This window comes from Zootoca vivipara, chromosome 2 (genome assembly GCF_965207765.1).
Source record: "Zootoca vivipara chromosome 2, rZooViv2.hap1.1, whole genome shotgun sequence".
Classification (NCBI taxonomy): domain Eukaryota; kingdom Metazoa; phylum Chordata; class Lepidosauria; order Squamata; family Lacertidae; genus Zootoca; species Zootoca vivipara.
In genome coordinates, this window is record NC_142584.1 from 121,265,611 (window position 1) to 121,283,684 (window position 18,074).

The 18,074-nt window shown below is 48.0% G+C and overlaps 3 protein-coding genes across 3 annotated transcripts in view; 1 reads left to right on the forward strand and 2 right to left on the reverse strand.

The window, feature by feature from the left end:
- LOC118081223 (uncharacterized) overlaps positions 1–1,336 on the reverse strand; it is a 28,256-nt gene extending 26,920 nt beyond the window's left edge. Inside the window, exon 1 of the mRNA XM_088664267.1 lies at positions 812–1,336. The gene's annotated coding sequence lies outside the window, so the exon portion shown is untranslated. The remainder of the gene's footprint in view (positions 1–811) is intronic.
- RXRB (retinoid X receptor beta) overlaps positions 1–18,074 on the reverse strand; it is a 371,934-nt gene that overhangs the window by 246,286 nt on the left and 107,574 nt on the right. The gene's annotated exons all lie outside the window — the stretch shown is intronic.
- LOC118078846 (uncharacterized) lies at positions 10,125–17,182 on the forward strand. The gene has a single exon (XM_060271121.2). It carries the CDS (start codon positions 10,487–10,489, stop codon positions 13,067–13,069), a length of 2,583 nt encoding a protein of 860 aa, XP_060127104.1. The 5' UTR covers positions 10,125–10,486; the 3' UTR covers positions 13,070–17,182.

Sequence of the window (18,074 nt, forward strand, 5' to 3'; positions counted from 1 at the left end):
CAACAACTTGTTGTAAGTCACTTTGGGCTGCCCTGGGCAAGAGAAAGCAACTAACAGATTCAATAAGTAAATACATAAAAACAATTTTAGTAATAATTACACAGGCTGGTAGGGGGGGACCCCCACCCATTTAACAATCTTCCCAATCCCTTAAATCCCACAGATTTAAGAGATCTGAAATAGTGACAATCATGGAAACCTGGTGGAATGGAGAGAAGGAGTTGGACACAGGTATCTCTGGGTAGGAACACTTTCGATGCTTCTCCAGAGAAACACAGGCATGTGGGTGAGACTGTAGTTGCCAAGACAGAAGCCTCAAAGGGCGGAAAGAATAAAGGGGGCTTCCTCCCTTTCCTCTTTCCCCCCATGGTTAGACTCCCTATAACAGCCCCCAGCGCCCCATGCAGCAGCTGACCTGGGACTTCTGGCAGGGCAAGGCCTGAGCTTCAAGGGAGGAGAGGGTGGGTGGATCAGGCCTCCTGCTCAGGTATCTCTCCCTGGTCGACTCGAAGGAAATTCCTAGGCAAAAGGGAGAAGTCAAGGCAGGCAGCCCCCAAGTCCCTCTCTCTTTCTCCAAGATGGCTTTGATTCCTCCCCTAGAGATGCAGATTCAGGGGGAGGAAAAGCGCATCCTTCTCTCCCTCCCCGCCCCCCTAATATATAGATATATTGAGCACCTCCTTTTCCTCCTCCTCTGCAGCCGGATCGCATGGTTCGGGGCCTGTGCAGATATCGCCCAGGAAGGGAGTTGTTCTTGGGGGGGGGTCTCTGCCCCCTTTCTTTCTCCCCCTTCCCCGCCCTCCAGCATTACCTCTTTGTCCTCTCTGGCCCTCCGCTTCCCTCGTCCGCTATTCTATTCCGATTTCCTTTCCTGGGGGCTCTCCAAGGACGCGCCCCCTCGGAGGGAGGGGCTCCTCCCCTCCCCCTCCCCCTCCCCTTCGGCTTGGACATTCCCGAAGTGCTTCGGCTTCCTTTCCGAATGCGTCTGCCAATAGAGCTACGAACAAGAGCAGCCCTGTCGAAATGAGGGTGGGAGAGGGGGGAGGCCCGAGCAGAGAGTTGTCCAGCTGTGCAAGCTTCACATACACCGCCCCCCCCCCCGAGTCTTCTCCAGGGAGGGGCGTCTCCTTCCCTGCCGGCAACTGAAAGTAGCTCCTTCTTCTGCATGCAAAGGAACTGAGCCGCCGCCACGGATCTGCCTCCGCCCAGCGAAATGTGCAGAAGGCCAGTCTACTTTGCAGAGCGTACGTCATCATCATCATGGAAGCCTAGTCTCCTCTCCCAGGTGGTCAGGGGCGTTACTAGCCGCTTTGACACCCGTGACGTCACTCTCCCTGGGGACGCTCCTCGCTGGCCCCGCCCCTCGACTCCGTCCTGGGAAAGCGCGCACCGCAGGGAGGGAGAGCCCATGGGGCGTCAAAAGCGGCGGGCCAGAGGCGGGCGTCACGCCCGTGCGTCGTGAGGTCACGACGCTGCGGCGCGGCGCCCCGCCCCTAGGGGTGCCGCCGCGTTTGACGCCCCTCTGGCCCGCCCCTCAACTCCCCCCCAGGGAGAGCGCGCGTCGGCCAGCCGAGGGAGCAAGCGGCTTCCTCCCTCCGCCGGATGCGCGCTCCCGACAGAGGAAACGGGGCGGGTGGGCGAGCCAGATCTGCGTCTGGATAGAGACCCCCGGTCTCCCCCCTCTCCCCCCTCCTTGCTCATCTGGCGAGGCCCCTCCGGATGGAGAGGTGGGGGCGCTTGGGAGAGATTTGGCAAGAAGGGTGAGCCTGCCAGGGGGGCCTCTGGGCAAAGGGGAGACTGGGGGGTGGAGGGAGGAGGGCAGAGGGAGGGGGGGCAGAGAGAGGGGGGCTGCCCAGGACTCTTCTTCTTCTTGCCGTGAGTGCCCACAAGCCCTGTCCCTGACTCCCTCCACCTCATAAGGACTGCTGCCGCTGCTCTGCTGCTGGTGCTGCCCAGGGGAACTTAAAACAGCACAGAGTTCTTTTTAAAACGCTTTTTCAATAATTTTTTATATTTTTTATTTTCTTTGGGGTAGTAGGTGGGAGGGATTTGTTAAATTTTGGTATATTTGTCATTTTTACTGTTCTTGGTTTTATTGTGTTTTTTGTGTTTTTCTTTTGTTCTGTTTTTTCCTGTTTTTCTTACAGAGGTTTTATTGTGTTTTTAAGGGGAGGGGGTCAGGGCTGCCCAGGAGGGGGTCCCAGCCAACAAAATGGCTGGGGCAGGTTCCACGGGGGGGGGGGGGGGAATGCACTGGGACAAGCGATCGCAGTGATCATGGGTAGGAGGAGGAGTTATGCCAAGACCAGACCATGTCATTACCGAGGAGGCAGGCTCAGTCGTTCATAGAATTATAGAATCATAGAGTTAGAAAAAACCACAAGGGTCATCCAGTCCAACCCCCTGCCAAGCAGGAAACACCATCAAAGCATTCTTGGCATATGCCTGTCAAGCCTCTGCTTAAAGACCTCCAAAGAAGGAGACTCCACCACACTCCTTGGTAGCAAATTCCACTGCCGAACAGCTCTTAATGTCAGGAAGTTCTTCCTAATGTTTAGGTGGAATCTTCTTTCTTGTAGTTTGAATCCATTGCTCCGTGTCCACTTCTCTGGAGCAGCAGAAAACAATCTTTCTCCCTCCTCTATGACATCCTTTCATATATTTGAACATGGCTATCATATCACCCCTTAACCTTCTCTTCTCCAGGCTAAACATACCCAGCTCCCTAAGCCGTTCCTCATAAGGCATCGTTTCCAGGCCTTTGACCATTTTGGTTGCCCTCCTCTGGACACGTTCCAGTTTGTCAGTATCCTTCTTGAACTGTGGTGCCCAGAACTGGACACAGTACTCCAGGTGAGGTCTGACCAGAGCAGAATACAGTGGTACTATTACTTCCCTAGATCTAGATGCTATACTCCTATTGATGCAGCCCAGAATTGCATTGGCTTTTTTAGCTGCTGCATCACACTGCTGACTCATGTCAAGTTTGTGGTCTACCAAGACTCCTAGATCCTTTTCACATGTACTGCTCTCAAGCCAGGTGTCACCCATCCTGTATTTGTGCCTTTCATTTTTTCTGCCCAAGTGTAGTACCTTACATTTCTCCTTGTTAAAATTCATCTTGTTTGCTTTGGGCCAGTTGTCTAATCTGTTAAGGTCATTTTGAGGTGTGATCCTGTCCTCTGGGGTATTAGCCACCGCTCCCAATTTGGTGTCGTCTGCAAACTTGCTCAGGATGCCCTCAAGCCCATCATCCAAGTCATTGATAAAGATGTTGAATAAGACTGGGCCCAAGACAGAACCCTGTGGCACCCCACTAGTCACTACTCTCCAGGATGAGGAGGAGCCATTGATGAGCACCCTTTGGGTTCGGTCAGTCAGCCAGTTACAAATCCACTGAATGGTAGCATTGTCTAGCCCGCATTTTACCAGCTTCTTTACAAGAATATCATGGGACACCTTGTCAAAGGCCTTGCTGAAATCAAGATAGGCTACATCCACAGCGTTCCCTTCATCTACCAGGCTTGTAATTCTGTCAAAAAATGAGATCAGATTAGTCTGACATGACTTATTTTTCAGAAACCCATGCTGACTTTTAGTGATCACAGAGTTTCTTTCTAGGTGCTCACAGACTGTTTGCTTAATGATCTGCTCTAGAATCTTTCCTGGTATTGATGTCAGGCTGACTGGGCGGTAATTGTTTGGGTCCTCTCTTTCCCCCTTTTTGAAGATAGGGACAACATTTGCCCTCCTCCAGTCTGATGGAACTTCGCCTGTTCTCCAGGAATTTTCAAAGATTATTGTCAGTGGTTCTGAAATCACCTCTGTCAGTTATTTTAATACTCTTGGATGTAGTTCATCTGGCCCTGGAGACTTGAATACATCTAAACTAGCCAAGTATTCTTGTACTACCTCCTTACTTATTCTGGGCTGTGTTTCCCCTGCTGAATCATCTGCGCCATATTCTTCAGGTCGGGCATTGTTTTCTTTTTTGGAGAAGACTGAGGCAAAGAAGGCATTGAGGAGTTCTGCCCTTTCTCTGTCCCCTGTTTGCATTTCACCATCTTCTCCTCTAAGTGACCCCACTGTTTCCTTGTTCTTCCTTTTGCTACGGACATACCCATAAAAGCCCTTTTTGTTGCTTTTAACCTCTCTGGCGAGCCTGAGTTCATTCTGTGCTTTAGCTTTTCTGACTTTGTCTCTACACGTTCTGGCTATATGTTTGAATTCCTCTCTGGTGATTTCCCCCCTTTTCCATTTTTTTGTACATTCCATTTTAAATCTTAACTCAGTTAAAAGTTCTTTAGATAGCCACCCTGGCTTCTTTAGGCACCTTCCATGTTTCCGTCTCATTGGTATTGCCTGAAGTTGTGCTTTTAATATCTCCCTTTTAACAAACTCCCAACCATCATGAACTCCCTTCCCTTTTAGTATTTCTGTCCATGGGATCTCACCCAGCATTTCCCTAAGTTTTCTGAAGTCGGCTTTCTTAAAGTCTAGGATTTGAGTCTTAGTATGCTTGGTTGCTCCTTTCCTCTGAACAATAAACTCCAGAAGAGCATGATCACTCCCACCTAATGATCCTGCCACATCTACGTTGTTTGAGGACTATCCCTGCCTCCGGGTCTGGTCCTGACAGGATGGATACTGGAATCAGCAAGGGATACCCACATGACCTGAAGGTGCTGCTGTGCAATGCCAGGTCAATGATCTACAAGACCACTGCCATTCACGACCTGATTGTGGAGGGAGGATTTGACCTGGCATGTGTGACAGAGACCTGGTTGGATGAAGCAGATGGGCTTCTCCTTGCCGCTGCTTGTCCACCAGGTTTCTCTTACGCACAGCAACCCAGGCCATCTGAGCGGGGGGGGGGGGGGTTTGCAGTGTTTTTTACGAAGTCATTAGTTTGCACCAGGCGTCCTATTGGTTAGGCCGAGTTTTCTGAGTGCATGTTCTGGAAGTTGGGTAATAGGGGCAGTACAAGATTCCTTTTGGTGTACCGACCTCCCCGCTGCACCAAGGATTCCCTGCCCGAGCTGCTTCAGGTCGTGTCGGATGTGCTCCTGGAGACACCTAGCTTGGTTGTCTTAGGGGATTTTAACATCCATGCCGACACGACCTTACAAGGGGCTGCTCGGGACTTCGTGGAAAGCATGGCCTCCATGGGGCTGTCCCTGAATAAGTCTGGCCCAACTCATAGCCGCGGACATGACTTGGACCTGGTGTTTACCTCTATGGATGTTGGTGATCTGACATTAAGTAAAAGCGAAACAAAAGAAGTGCCATGGTCAGATCACTTTCTGGTGCAACTGGACTTCTCCGCAACCCTTCCCCTCTGCAGGGAGGTGGGACCGATTCGGATGGTCCGCCCCCGCTACTTAATGGATCCAATTGGCTTCCAGAGAGTGGTAGGGGATGTTTTATCCCATGTTGATGGCCTTTCAACTGATTCCCTGGTGGCCCGCTGGAATGCGGAGTTAACCAGCGCTATTGACTGTCTGGCTCTGAAACGCCCTCTCCGATTGCATGGAGCCCAGACAGCCCCGTGGTTTTCCCATGGAGCCCAGACAGCCCCGTGGTTTTCCCTGGAGCTGAGGGTGATGAAACAGTCGCTGAGACGCGGACACGGAGCAACGGATGTCCAGAGCTCCGTGTCCAGAGCTCCGTGTCCAGAGAAGCGGACACGGAGCAACGGATTCGAACTACAAGAAAGAAAATTCCACCTAAACATTAGGAAGAACTTCCTGACAGTGAGAGCTGTTCGGCAGTGGAATTTGCTGCCAAGGAGTGTGGTGGAGTCTCCTTCTTTGGAGGTCTTTAAGCAGAGGCTTGACAGCCATCTGTCAGGAATGCTTTGATGGTGTTTCCTGCTTGGCAGGGGGTTGGACTGGATGGCCCTTGTGGTCTCTTCCAACTCTATGATTCTATGATTCTATGATTCTATGATTCTAGAGCGCCGGTGGCTGAAAACTCATTCTGAATCAGACCGAACACGGGCTAGAGCTCAACTTCGAGCCTACCAAGTGGCAATGGCGACGGCGAATAGGACCTTCTTCACCGTTTCTATCGCATCTGCAGAAAACAGCAGCAGGAGACTGTTCCAGGTGGTTCGCAATCTATCCGAACCACCTTTGTCATCGGGGCCTGGTAGGGACCCCAATATCTCCTGCAATACTTTTGCAAAGTTTTTTGCAGATAAAGTCGCTCAGATTCGGGAAGAGGTAGACTCCACCGTGGGAGCAGGGCCGGGGCAAGGGAGTGCTAGAGTCCTGTCTAGTCAAATTGCGTGGGATCAATTTCAATCTGTTACCTCCGAAGATGTGGACAGACTGCTTGGAAGAGTGAAACCAACCACCTGTCTCCTTGATCCTTGCCCATCCTGGCTAATAAAAGCTAGCCGGGAAGGGCTGGGCGATGGACTTTGCGGGGTGGTGAATGCTACTCTCTGTGAGGGAGCCTTCCCACACCTGCTGAAAGAGGCAGTTTTTAAACTGCTTCTTAAAAAACCATATTTAGATGTGGCCAATATGGCCAACTATCGCCCAGTCTCAAATCTTCCATTCTTGGGCAAGGTGATTGAGCGAGTGGTTGCTGAACAATTCCAGGCACGCCTGGAAGAAGCGGACCATTTGGATCCCTTCCAGTCAGGATTCAGGCCTCATCATGGGACTGAAACTGCCTTGGTCGCACTGGCCGATGATCTCCGGCGGGCTAGGGACAAAGGTGAGAGCTGTTTCCTAGTTCTGCTGGATCTCTCAGCGGCTTTTGATACAATCAACTATAACATCCTTCTGGACCGTCTAGAGGGGTTGGGAGCTGGGGGGACTGTCATACAGTGGTTCCGTTCCTTCCTACTGGGCCGTGTTCAGAAAGTGGTGGGGGGGGATGAGTGTTCAGACCCCTGGGCTCTCACTTGTGGGGTGCGTCAGGGCTCTGTCCTCTCCCCCATGCTTTTTAACATCTATATGCAGCCGCTGGGAGACAACATCAGGGGGTTTGGGCTGGGTGTTCATCAGTATGCGGATGATACCCAGCTCTACCTCTCTTTCAAATCAGAACCATTGAAGGCAGTGAAGGTCCTATGTGAGTGCCTGGAAGCGGTTGGAGGATGGATGGCAGCTAACAGATTGAGATTGAATCCTGACAAGACAGAAGTACTGTTTTTGGAGGACAGGGGGTGGGTGCATGCTCTAGTTATCTCCCGCTTGGACTACTGCAATGCGCTCTCCGTGGAGCTACCTTTAAAGGTGACCCAGAATGTAATCCAGAATGCGGCAGCTAGACTGGTGACTGGGAGCGGCCGCCGAGACCACATAACACTGGTCCTAAGAGACCTACATTGGCTCCCAGTACGTTTCTGAGCACAATTCAAAGTGTTGGTGCTGACCTTTAAAGCCCTATAAGGCCTCAGTCCTATATACCTGAAGGAGCGTCTCCACCCCCATTGTTCAGCCCGGACACTGAGATCCAGAGATGAACAACTACCTGACATTTAGAAAACACCTAAAGGCAGCCCTGATTAGGGAAGTTTTTAATCTGTGATATTTTAATGTATTTTTATGTTTGTTGGAAGCCGCCCAGAGTGGCTGGGGAAACCCAGCCAGATGGGCGGAGTATAAATAAATAAATAAATAAATAATATAAATCTCTGGGGGAGGAATGGAAGCCATCTTGGAAAAAGAGAGAGACACTTGGGCGCTGCCTGCCTTGACTTCTCCCTCCTGCTCAGGAACCTCCTTTGACTAGGGAGAGATCCCTGAACAGCCCCCTCAGGCAGCAGGTGCAGAGAGGGGCAAGGAGGGGACTGAGCTGAGTGCCATTTGGCCTGCCCTGATTTCACCCTCTATCCTCTCATCCAGGGGAAGGTGCTGTCCCATTGCCAGTATCCTAGACACAATGCAGCAGCCTCGGGAAGTCAATGGTGCAGGATGATTTGGGAATGTGTGCAGTTGGACTATATTAGGAAGATGTTGGAGATCAGGGAAGAAGGAGGAAATGAAATACAGATATTCAGCATTTTCAGAAGAAGGGGAAAGTGTGTCCCACCAGATGAGACTCCCCTCATCCCTGGCCATATGCCATCTTTCCTTGGGATGATGGTACTTTGTGTCCAACAACATCTGGAGGGCCAGAGATGCCTCACCTCAGCATAGAAGGTTCCCCTAGGGCAGTGGTGTCCAATTTTTTTCCAAAGAGGGCCAGATTTGATGAAGTGAAGGGCTTTGAGGGCCAACCAAATTTGTTGACCTTTTTTTAGGGTTGAGGTTGAACTTTTTTAAGGCTTGTTCCTCAGGAAATAAACTGCCACAGGGGCTGGATTAGGCCCTCGAAACGGACTGTGGACAAGCCTGCCCTAGGGGCTCAGGGGCTCAGTTACTTGGGAGTTGGTGGAACTGGATCTTAAGGGTTCTTGAGACCCTAACACTATAAATCCACGGTGTCCACACTCAGTAGCGTAGAAACCCCTGCCGGCCCCTGGGGAAGAGCTTTTAAAAGGAAAATGTTCGCCCCCAAAGTTGCTTGCTTAGGAAGGCAAGCCAACCTGCAGCGCCAGAGCTGCCTCCCTCCGCCCTGCCTTATTTTGGTGCTGCCCACACTAAAGGTGTGTCTGGATGAAATCCCAAAAGATGTCTGGCTCCTATTTGAAAGAGGTCCAGTTGATATTCCAAAATAAAGTTTGGTTAAGATTCTGAGTCACAATCGTATTTGAGAAATACTTCCTGTATCCAGAGTTATCTTCTTTCTTTTCTTTCCCACAATCAGTGTTATTCACCTTTAATATTCACATTTTTCAGTGTCGTGCATATTTTTATCTTGTGATTATCAGATGCAGAGCGATATACAAATTTACTAAATAATTCCCAGTAGGACCAGAGATAGTATATCCAGAAGCCCTTGCCCAGCCAGTACAAATGAGGAAGAACAGTGAGAGAGGCCTGGACAGGGAATCTCCACTAAGATAGTCATGGAATATGAAACTGATTTGAAGACTGGTTTCTTGTTTACACTCAGGCGGAAACATCACTGGTTTCACTTCCTTTCTCCAGAGTAATCTTCTTCCTTTTCTTTCCCACAATCTGTATTCTTCACCTTTAATATTCACCTTTTCAGCATCACAGATATTTTTATATTGTGATCTTCAGATGAGGATAAATATACAAATTTAATAAATAGTTTCCAGTAGGAGCAAAGGGGGAAGAACAGTGAGAGAGGCTTGAGCTGGGATTCTCCACTAAGATAGGCCAGTGGCAGGAGGCAGGTGCGAGACTCGGCGGCATATAATTATTACCAATAGTAATTGGGGTGGGCATTTTAATCTGGGATTCCCAGCAGTCAGGCTCCAGCTGCTTTCCTTCTGCATCTCCAGCTCTCTCCATGCAATGATGCAAGGCTGAGAGATGGAGGTCCAACCCCAAGAACATTCTCCTACCTGAGCACTCCTTCAGCCAACCAAAAGCACCAAGCCTTGTCACTAGGCTTATATATGGGTCTCCCAAAATGGTCAATATGCACCTCCAGAGGCCAAAGGGAGTGTGCAGGTGATTAATAAAGATCTAGAGGCCGAAGGGGACAAAATGTGGCCTAAGGGGTGGGGGATTATTGTGCAGATGATGAAGAACTTCAAGGTGAACTTAGGACCCTGATGAATAGTGGGCAGGTTTATGGACATAGAGCAGCTCCCTTTCCTGTGAGAAACCACATTACAGTGATACCTCGGGTTCAGTACGCTTCAGGTTGAGTACTTTCAGGTTACCGTAAGTACTCCACGGACACGGAAGTGTTTACTTCCGGGTTCTGCCATGCTCTATCGGCACTTCACGCACGCGTGCTATTGTCGTTCAGATTAAGTACTTTTCGGGGTGCAAATGGCACCCTGGAACCCATTAAGTACTTAACCTGAGGTACCACTGTAAACATTAATTTTTTAAAATCTACAATAGTGTTATTTGTTCTATACTCCAGTACATTGATTATTGCCTTCATTTTATGGATCAATAGTCTCGTTAGATAGTAAAATTAGTATTAAGTTGCTGTTTTACGGGGCGCTTTTCATAGTCTGGAACCATCCATTACTTTAAATTCTGAACTGAAAGTTCGCTTCAGGTTAAGTACGCATCAGGTTAAGTACAGACTTCCGGAACCAATTAAGTACTTAACCTGAGGTTCCACTGTATTTAAAAAGTAAACCCTACAGCTCAATCTTATTCTGAGATAATGCTGCTTCATTAACATTGATTAAGGGTTATGAAAAGCGAGGATGAATTACCATTATCTGACATTCATTTATTTGCATTTCCTAAAAATGTGGAACATATGGAGGATAGGAGAGAATGTAGGAGATGTTAAGATAAGAGCAGGTGCTAATTGATGTGTGTAATATTCCTTTCTTTTCTTTGTAGAAAACAAAAAGTATTTCTTCCCCCCTTCGCCTTCCAAAGCAGACAATGGAGAGGGCAGTCAGAGTTCTGGGGGGCCATGCCCAATGGGAATAACGATTAAATTGTTGGAATGCATGGAGTGTGAAAAGAGAAAGGAGAAACAATTTGAAAATATGGAATGTGGGAAGAGCTTCACTGACAGTGGAACACTAAGAAAACATCAGCAGACTCACACACAAGAGAAACCATTTAAATGTATAGAGTGTGAGAAGAGCTTCAGTAGAAGTGGAACACTTAGAATCCATCAACGGATTCACACAGGGGAGAAACCCTATAAATGTATGGAGTGTGGAAAGAGTTTCAGTGACAGTGGAACACTTAGAAAGCATAAACAGATTCACACAGGGGAGAAACCATTTAAATGCATGGAGTGTGGAAAAAGCTTCTATAGAAGTGGAAGCCTTAGAAAACATCAACAGATTCACACAGGAGAGAAACCATTTAAATGCATGGAGTGTGGAAAGAGCTTCATTGATAGAGGAACACTTAGAATCCATCATCAAAATCACACAGGGGAAAAACCATTTAGATGTAAGGACTGTGGGAAGAGCTTCACTTATAGTGGAGCACTAAGAAAACATCAACGGACTCACACAGGAGAGAAACCATTTATATGCATGGAATGTGGCAAGAGCTTTAGTCGGAGTGGAAACCTGTATTCACATCATCAAACTCATACTGGGGAGAAACCATTTAAATGTATGGAGTGTGGAAAGAGCTTCAGTCACAGTGGAACACTAAGAAAACACCAACGGACTCACACAGGCGAGAAACCATTTAAATGTATGGAGTGTGGAAAGAGCTTCACTGAGAGTGGACACCTTAGAAACCATCAACGGATTCACACAGGGGGAAAACCTTTTAAATGTATTGAGTGTGGAAGGAGCTTCAATGCTAATCAAGCGCTTAGAAGTCATCAACTGACTCACATGGGGGGAAAATCATTTAAATGTATGGAGTGTGGAAAGAGTTTCAGTAGGAGTGGAAGCCTGAATTTTCACCTTCGAACTCACACAGGGGAAAAACCATTTAAATGTCTGGAATGCCGAAAGAGTTTCACTGATAATCGAGTACTTAGAAGTCATCAACGGACTCACATGCGGGAGAAACCATTTAAATGTACGGAGTGTGGAAAGGGCTTCACTTCTAAACAAGTACTTAGAAGTCATCAACGGACTCACACGGGGGAGAAACCATTTAAATGTATGGAGTGTGGAAAGAGCTACATTGACAGTGGAACACTAAGGAAACATCAACGGACTCACACGGGGGAGAAACCATTTAAATGTATGGAGTGCGGAAAGAGCTTCACTTATAGTGGAACACTAAGAAAACATCAATGGACTCACACGGAAGAGAAACCATTTAAATGCATGGAATGTGGAAAAAGTTTCGCTGAGAGTGGAAAACTTAGAATTCATCAATGGACTCACACAGGGGAGAAACCATTTAAATGCATGGAGTGTGGAAAGAGCTTCACTGAGAGTGGAAAACTTAGAATTCATCAACGAACTCACACGGGGGAGAAACCATTTAAATGCATGGAGTGTGGAAAGAGCTTCACTGAGAGTGGAAAACTTAGAATTCATCAACGAACTCACACAGGTGAGAAACCATTTAAATGCATGGAATGTGGAAAGAGCTTCAGTGATAGTGGAAAATTTAGAAGACATCAACGAACTCACACGGGGGAGAAACCATTTAAATGCATGGAGTGTGGAAAGAACTTCATTGATAGTGGAACACTAAGAAAACATCAATGGACACACACGGGGGAGAAACCATTTAAATGTATGGAATGTGGGAAGAGCTTCACTGATAGTGGAAAACTTAGAATTCATCAACGGACTCACACAGGTGAGAAACCATTTAAATGCATTGAATGTGGAAAGAGCTTCAGTCACAATGGAACCCTGAGAACTCATCAACGGACTCACACAGGGGAGAAACCATTTAAATGCATGGAGTGTGAAAAGTGCTTCAGTCACAATGGAACCCTTAGAATTCATCAACGGACTCACACAGGGGAGAAACCATTTAAATGTATGGAGTGTGGGAAGAGCTTCACTGATAGTGGAACACTTAGAATTCATCAACGGACTCACACAGGTGAGAAACCATTTAAATGCATGGAGTGTGGAAAGAACTTCACTGATAGTGGACAACTTAGAATTCATCAACGGACTCACACAGGTGAGAAACCATTTAAATGCATGGAGTGTGGAAAGAGCTTCAGTCGGAGTGGACTCCTTACAAACCATCATCATATTCACACAGGAGATAAACCATTTAAATGTATGGATTGTGGAAAGAGCTTCAGTCGGAGTAGCCACCTTGCAAACCATCGTCTGATTCACACGGGGGAGAAACCATTTAAATGTATGGAGTGTGGAAAGAGCTTCACTGAGAGTGGACACCTTAGAAACCATCATCTGATTCACACGGGGGAGAAACCATTTAAATGTATGGAATGTGGGAAGAACTTCAGTCAGAGTGGACATCTTAGATACCATCAATGGACTCACAGAATGGAGAAACCATTTCAATGCATGGAGTGTGGAAAGAGCTTCAGTACAAGTGGAGTTCTTACAAAACATCAACAAACTCACACAGTGGAGAAACCATAGAAGTGTTAGGAAAGTGGACAGAGGTTCAGTTGTAGTGGAAGTCTTACAAACCATCAAAAGACTCTGAGGGGTAAGAGCTGTAAGAGTGGAAACTCAACAGGCCATCAATTAACTCAAAGAAAAGAAACGGTTTAAATAGGAGTAGGGAATCTGCTTTGGTTAGTATGGAACTCTTTTTAGAGTGTAGAACCTGTTTCTCTCCTACTTTACACTTTCTTTCACATCAATAACAGGAAATCCATTTTAAAGGCATGCAGTGTATGTGAGCTTTTGTTGTTTGTATGTAACATTGTCTAGACATGTTTTTAAATAATGAGGGTAACATTTCACATATAGTGTTTAATGTACTGTTAGATAGAGATGGGGAGTTTGTGAGTTTGGAGTGTTGCTTTTGAATTAGGATGGACAGAGAGTGAGCTGGTTTTGGTGTTTGGGGGAGGGAGTTGGAAATGTTTGTATCTGGGAATGGAGAGTTGCACAAAGTGGAGCTGAGACTGGAGGTGTTGCTTTGGAAAGCAGAGTTGGTTAGATGATTCAGCGGGGGAAACACAGCCCCGAACAGGTAAGGAGGTAGTACAAGAATACTTGGCTACTTTAGATGTATTCACGTCTCCAGGGCCAGATGAACTACATCCAAGAGTATTAAAAGAACTGGCAGAGGTGATTTCAGAACCACTGGCAGTAATCTTTGAGAATTCCTGGAGAACAGGCAAAGTTCCAGCAGACTGAAGGAGGGCAAATGTTATCCCTATTTTCAAAAAGGGGGAAAGAGAGGAGCCAAACAATTACCGCCCAGTCAGCCTGACATCAATACCAGGAAAGATTCTAGAGCAGATCATTAAGCAAACAGTCTGTGAGCACCTAGAAAGAAACTCTGTGATTACTAAAAGTCAGCATGGGTTTCTGAAAAATAAGTCATGTCAGACTAATCTGATCTCCTTTTTTGACAGAATTACAAGCCTGGTAGATGAAGGGAACGCTGTGGATGTAGCCTATCTTGATTTCAGCAAGGCCTTTGACAAGGTGCCCCATGATATTCTTGTAAAGAAGCTGGTAAAATGTGGGCCAGACAATGCTACCATTCCGTGGATTTGTAACTGGCTGGCTGACCGAACCCAAAGGGTGCTCATCAATGGCTCCTCCTCATCCTGGAGAGTAGTGACTAGTGGGGTGCCACAGGGTTCTGTCTTGGGCCCAATCTTATTCAACATCTTTATCAATGACTTGGATGATGGGCTTGAGGGCATCCTGATCAGGTTTGCAAATGACACTAAATTGGGAGGGGTGGATAGTACCCCAGAGGACAGGATCACACTTCAGAATGACCTTAACAGATTAGACAACTGGGCCAAAGCAAACAAGATGAATTTTAACAGGGAGAAATGTAAAGTACTACAGTTGGGCAAAATAAAAATTAAAAAATGAAAGGCACAAATACAGGATGGGTGACACCAGGCTTGAGAGCAGTACATGTGAAAAGGATCTAGGAGTCTTGGTAGACCACAAACTTGACAAGAGTCAATGGCGTGATGCTGCAGCTAAAAAGTTCTTCCTAATGTTTAGGTGGAATCTTCTTTCTTGTAGTTTGAATCCATTGCTCCGTGTCCGCTTCTCTGGAGCAGCAGAAAACAACCTTTCTCCCTCCTCTATATGACATCCTTTTATATTTTTGAACATGGCTATCATATCGCCCCTTAACCTTCTCTTCTTCAGGCTAAACATACCCAGCTCCCTAAGCCGTTCCTCATAAGGCATCGTTTCCAGGCCTTTGACCATTTTGGTTGCCCTCCTCTGGACACGTTCCAGCTCGTCAGTATCCTTCTTGAACTGTGGTGCCCAGAACTGGACACAGTACTCCAGGTGAGGTCTGACCAGAGCAGAATACAGTGGTACTATTACTTCCCTTGATCTGGATGCTATACTCCTATTGATGCAGCCCAGAATTGCATTGGCTTTTTTAGCTGCTGCATCACACTGCTGACTCATGTCAAGTTTGTGGTCTACCAAGACTCCTAGATCCTTTTCACATGTACTGCTCTCAAGCCAGGTGTCTCCCATCCTGTATTTGTGCCTTTCATTTTTTTTGCCCAAGTGTAGTACTTTGCATTGGCTTTTTTAGCTGCTGCATTAGCTAAATCAGTGTTTCTCAACCTTTTTTGGGCCACGGCACACTTGTTCCATGAAAAGAATCACGAGGCACACCAACTCTGTGCCGCCCTATAGGTACGCGATGCCTTTTCCTCGGGAGGAGACCGTTGCCTATTGTTCTCGCCTTCCTACCCCCTCTTCCCACCACCACTGAAGTTGTGCGACAGACACCCTCGCTGCTTTGTGTGTGAACCTGGGCGACTGGCGTGTGTGTGGATGGATGTGAGTGTGCGCACACACAAAGGGGAGGGGGCAGCTGGAGCGCAATGCGCGCTGCTGACGCCGGGCCGGCTTCGGCCCGCCGGGGAGCGAGCGGAGAGAGGAAAGAGGCCGCGCCGGTGCTGCTCAGCCTTGGCGCCCGCCTTCTCAACAGCCACCGCTTCTTCTCCATGCCCCGCGGCCTCCGGCCTCGAAGCGCAGCCCCCTCTGCCGCCACCACCACCACCGAGCTCCCGCCGCCTGAGGCGAGGGAGCGACAGCTGCAGACGAGGCTGAGGAAAGCCAGGCCCGTCAGGCCGGCGGCGGCGGCCCCGTTCGTTGCGTGTGGAAAGTTTCGGTTGGTGGACTAGAAGCGGAGAGCGGGGCGCGTGAGGCGCCGGCGGCGAGAGAAGGGATGGGATCTCGGCTGCCACAACTGCCGCCTTGCCGGGGACCCTGAGAGGGGGAGCTGCGGGAGGAGGGGCTGCGGCGAGGCGGGCGGGCGGCTGGCCCCCGCCTGCCTGACATTGATCGCCCCTTCCCGTCCGATCGCGGCCGCCCGGGCGGGCGGGCCGCCTCCGCCAGGATGATCACGAACACGCGTGGCTTCCTGTGGTCGGACCTGGAGACTTGGGCTCTGCTGGAGATCTGGGGGGGAGGCGGACGTGCAGAGCGCCCTGGACGGCAACTTTCGCAACAGCCATGTGTACCAGGACGTGGCTTGCCGCCTGGCTGAGCTGCAAATCGCCCTTCTCATCGCCGCACGTGGCGGCACACCAGACAGAGTCTTGCGGCACACTAGTGTGCCGCGGAACAGCGGTTGAGAAACGCTGAGCTAAATGAGTATAATGTGGAAGGAGGTTCAGGCAGGTCCCAAACCGAGTGTGCTAAGGGTCAACTTCCTTCAAATCCACCTCTGGGCCCTGAGGGTGGAAAGCCTCCCTCCACCTTTGAAATTGGACATGATCCGACAGAGTCCTCCTGGCAGCAGAGCACAATGCATATTATTGATGTAATTATATTATTGTTGTTGTTGCCATCATGGACTGGCTGGATGCAGAGGAGGGGGGAGACCCCTCTTTCCGCTCTCCTAATTCTTCCACCATTCCTGCTTCATTGGATTCCATGAGTTCTTGTTTTATGAAGGGGGGGGGCTTTTCTCTATCCTCTTTCTCCCTGCTATCTGGTCAGTCCCTCCTTCCTCGTCTTCTCTCCAAACTAAAAGGTCCCAAATACTGAACTGTGCACAGTACTCCAAATGTGTTCACACCCTAGATCTCCACGACACCATTAGGATAGTGGTGGGTGTGTTTCCAATCGCTTCCCTAAACATCCCCAGCGTGGGATTTGGATTTTTTTTCAAGCCACTGCACACGGGGTCAACATCTTCCCTGAGTTACCTAACATGACCCCCAAGGTCTTGCTCCTCCCCATCAGCCTCTATGTGAAATTAATATTTTTTTGGCCCAACATGCATCTGTTTAATCTTGTTGACAATGAACTGGAACCCTGGCAGAACGAATGGATGGTGCCAACCTGGGTTTAATGAAAAAGGGACATGTAAATATTTGTTGTTGTTTTTGTTGTTGTTGTCAGGGCTGTCTTAAGCCCCCCCCCCGCCCCGTTTCCCAGAGTTGTTGACCTTTTATTAAGGGGGGGCCCTCACAAAGTTATTGATCTTTTTTAGGGAGCTGGCACCACGCTTACGCATTACCTGTATCTCTGCTTGTGAAAAGAAAACAGGAAACATAAACAAACAAGTGTTATTCGTGTTCATACAAAATTTTTAAAAAATCATTCAGTAGCACCTTAAAGACCAACTAATACACTTTTATGTTCTGTAGTTGTTTTTATCTCTTTGCATTTTTCTTTTTCATTTGTTTTTGTGGTTTTTGTTCTTGCATTTTTGTATTTTGTATTAACTGAAAATGAATAAAAATTATTTGAAACAAAGAAAAGAAAAGAAAAGAAGGACTCTGGGCTACCCTTTAGGGTTGTTGTCAGTTACTGTTCCAAGTCCCACAAATCCGGTCTACTTTACAGGGCTGTTGTAATGCAGACACCCTACGCCACGGCCCTGTCTCCCCCACGTTGTGAAATGGGTGTAAAAATGACCAGATCCGGCCCCCTCCCCTGTGTTATAGGAAAATCCTTGCGCTCACTTGGATAACCAAACCAAGACACCAGCCAGGAATTGCGGAGCGAAACAGCAGCCAGTAGGCCTGGTCTTTATTGAAAAGACTCTTGCAACAGGACTTCCACCCACCACATGGGAGAAGCTGGAAGAAGCCCAGAACAAAGGATGGCTCCCACTTTAATCAGTTTTACAAATTCAGGTAGGTAGCCGTGTTGGTCTGACGCAGTCGAAATAGATATAAAAAGTTTAAAAAATGTTCAGTAGCACCTTAGAGACCAACTAAGTTTGTTCTTGGTATAAGCTTTTGTGTGCATGCACACTTCTTCAGATACACTGAAATAGACGACCAACAGACGACTTTTTCAAAGAGACCCACAACACCCCTAAAATTACACTCCTGCATACATCCCATGTTGGGAGGGTCTGGGTGCAGAAACCTGAGCATCAAGGCTTGCCCCCCTTTTCCCTTGACCTCCACCATACACCCATTAAGTATACAAAAGAGATATTTACATGTCCCTG

Excerpts from the sequence above, each read along its gene's own strand:
- LOC118078846 (XM_060271121.2), top strand. The coding sequence starts at position 10,487 with ATGGGAATAACGATTAAATTGTTGGAATGCATGGAGTGTGAAAAGAGA.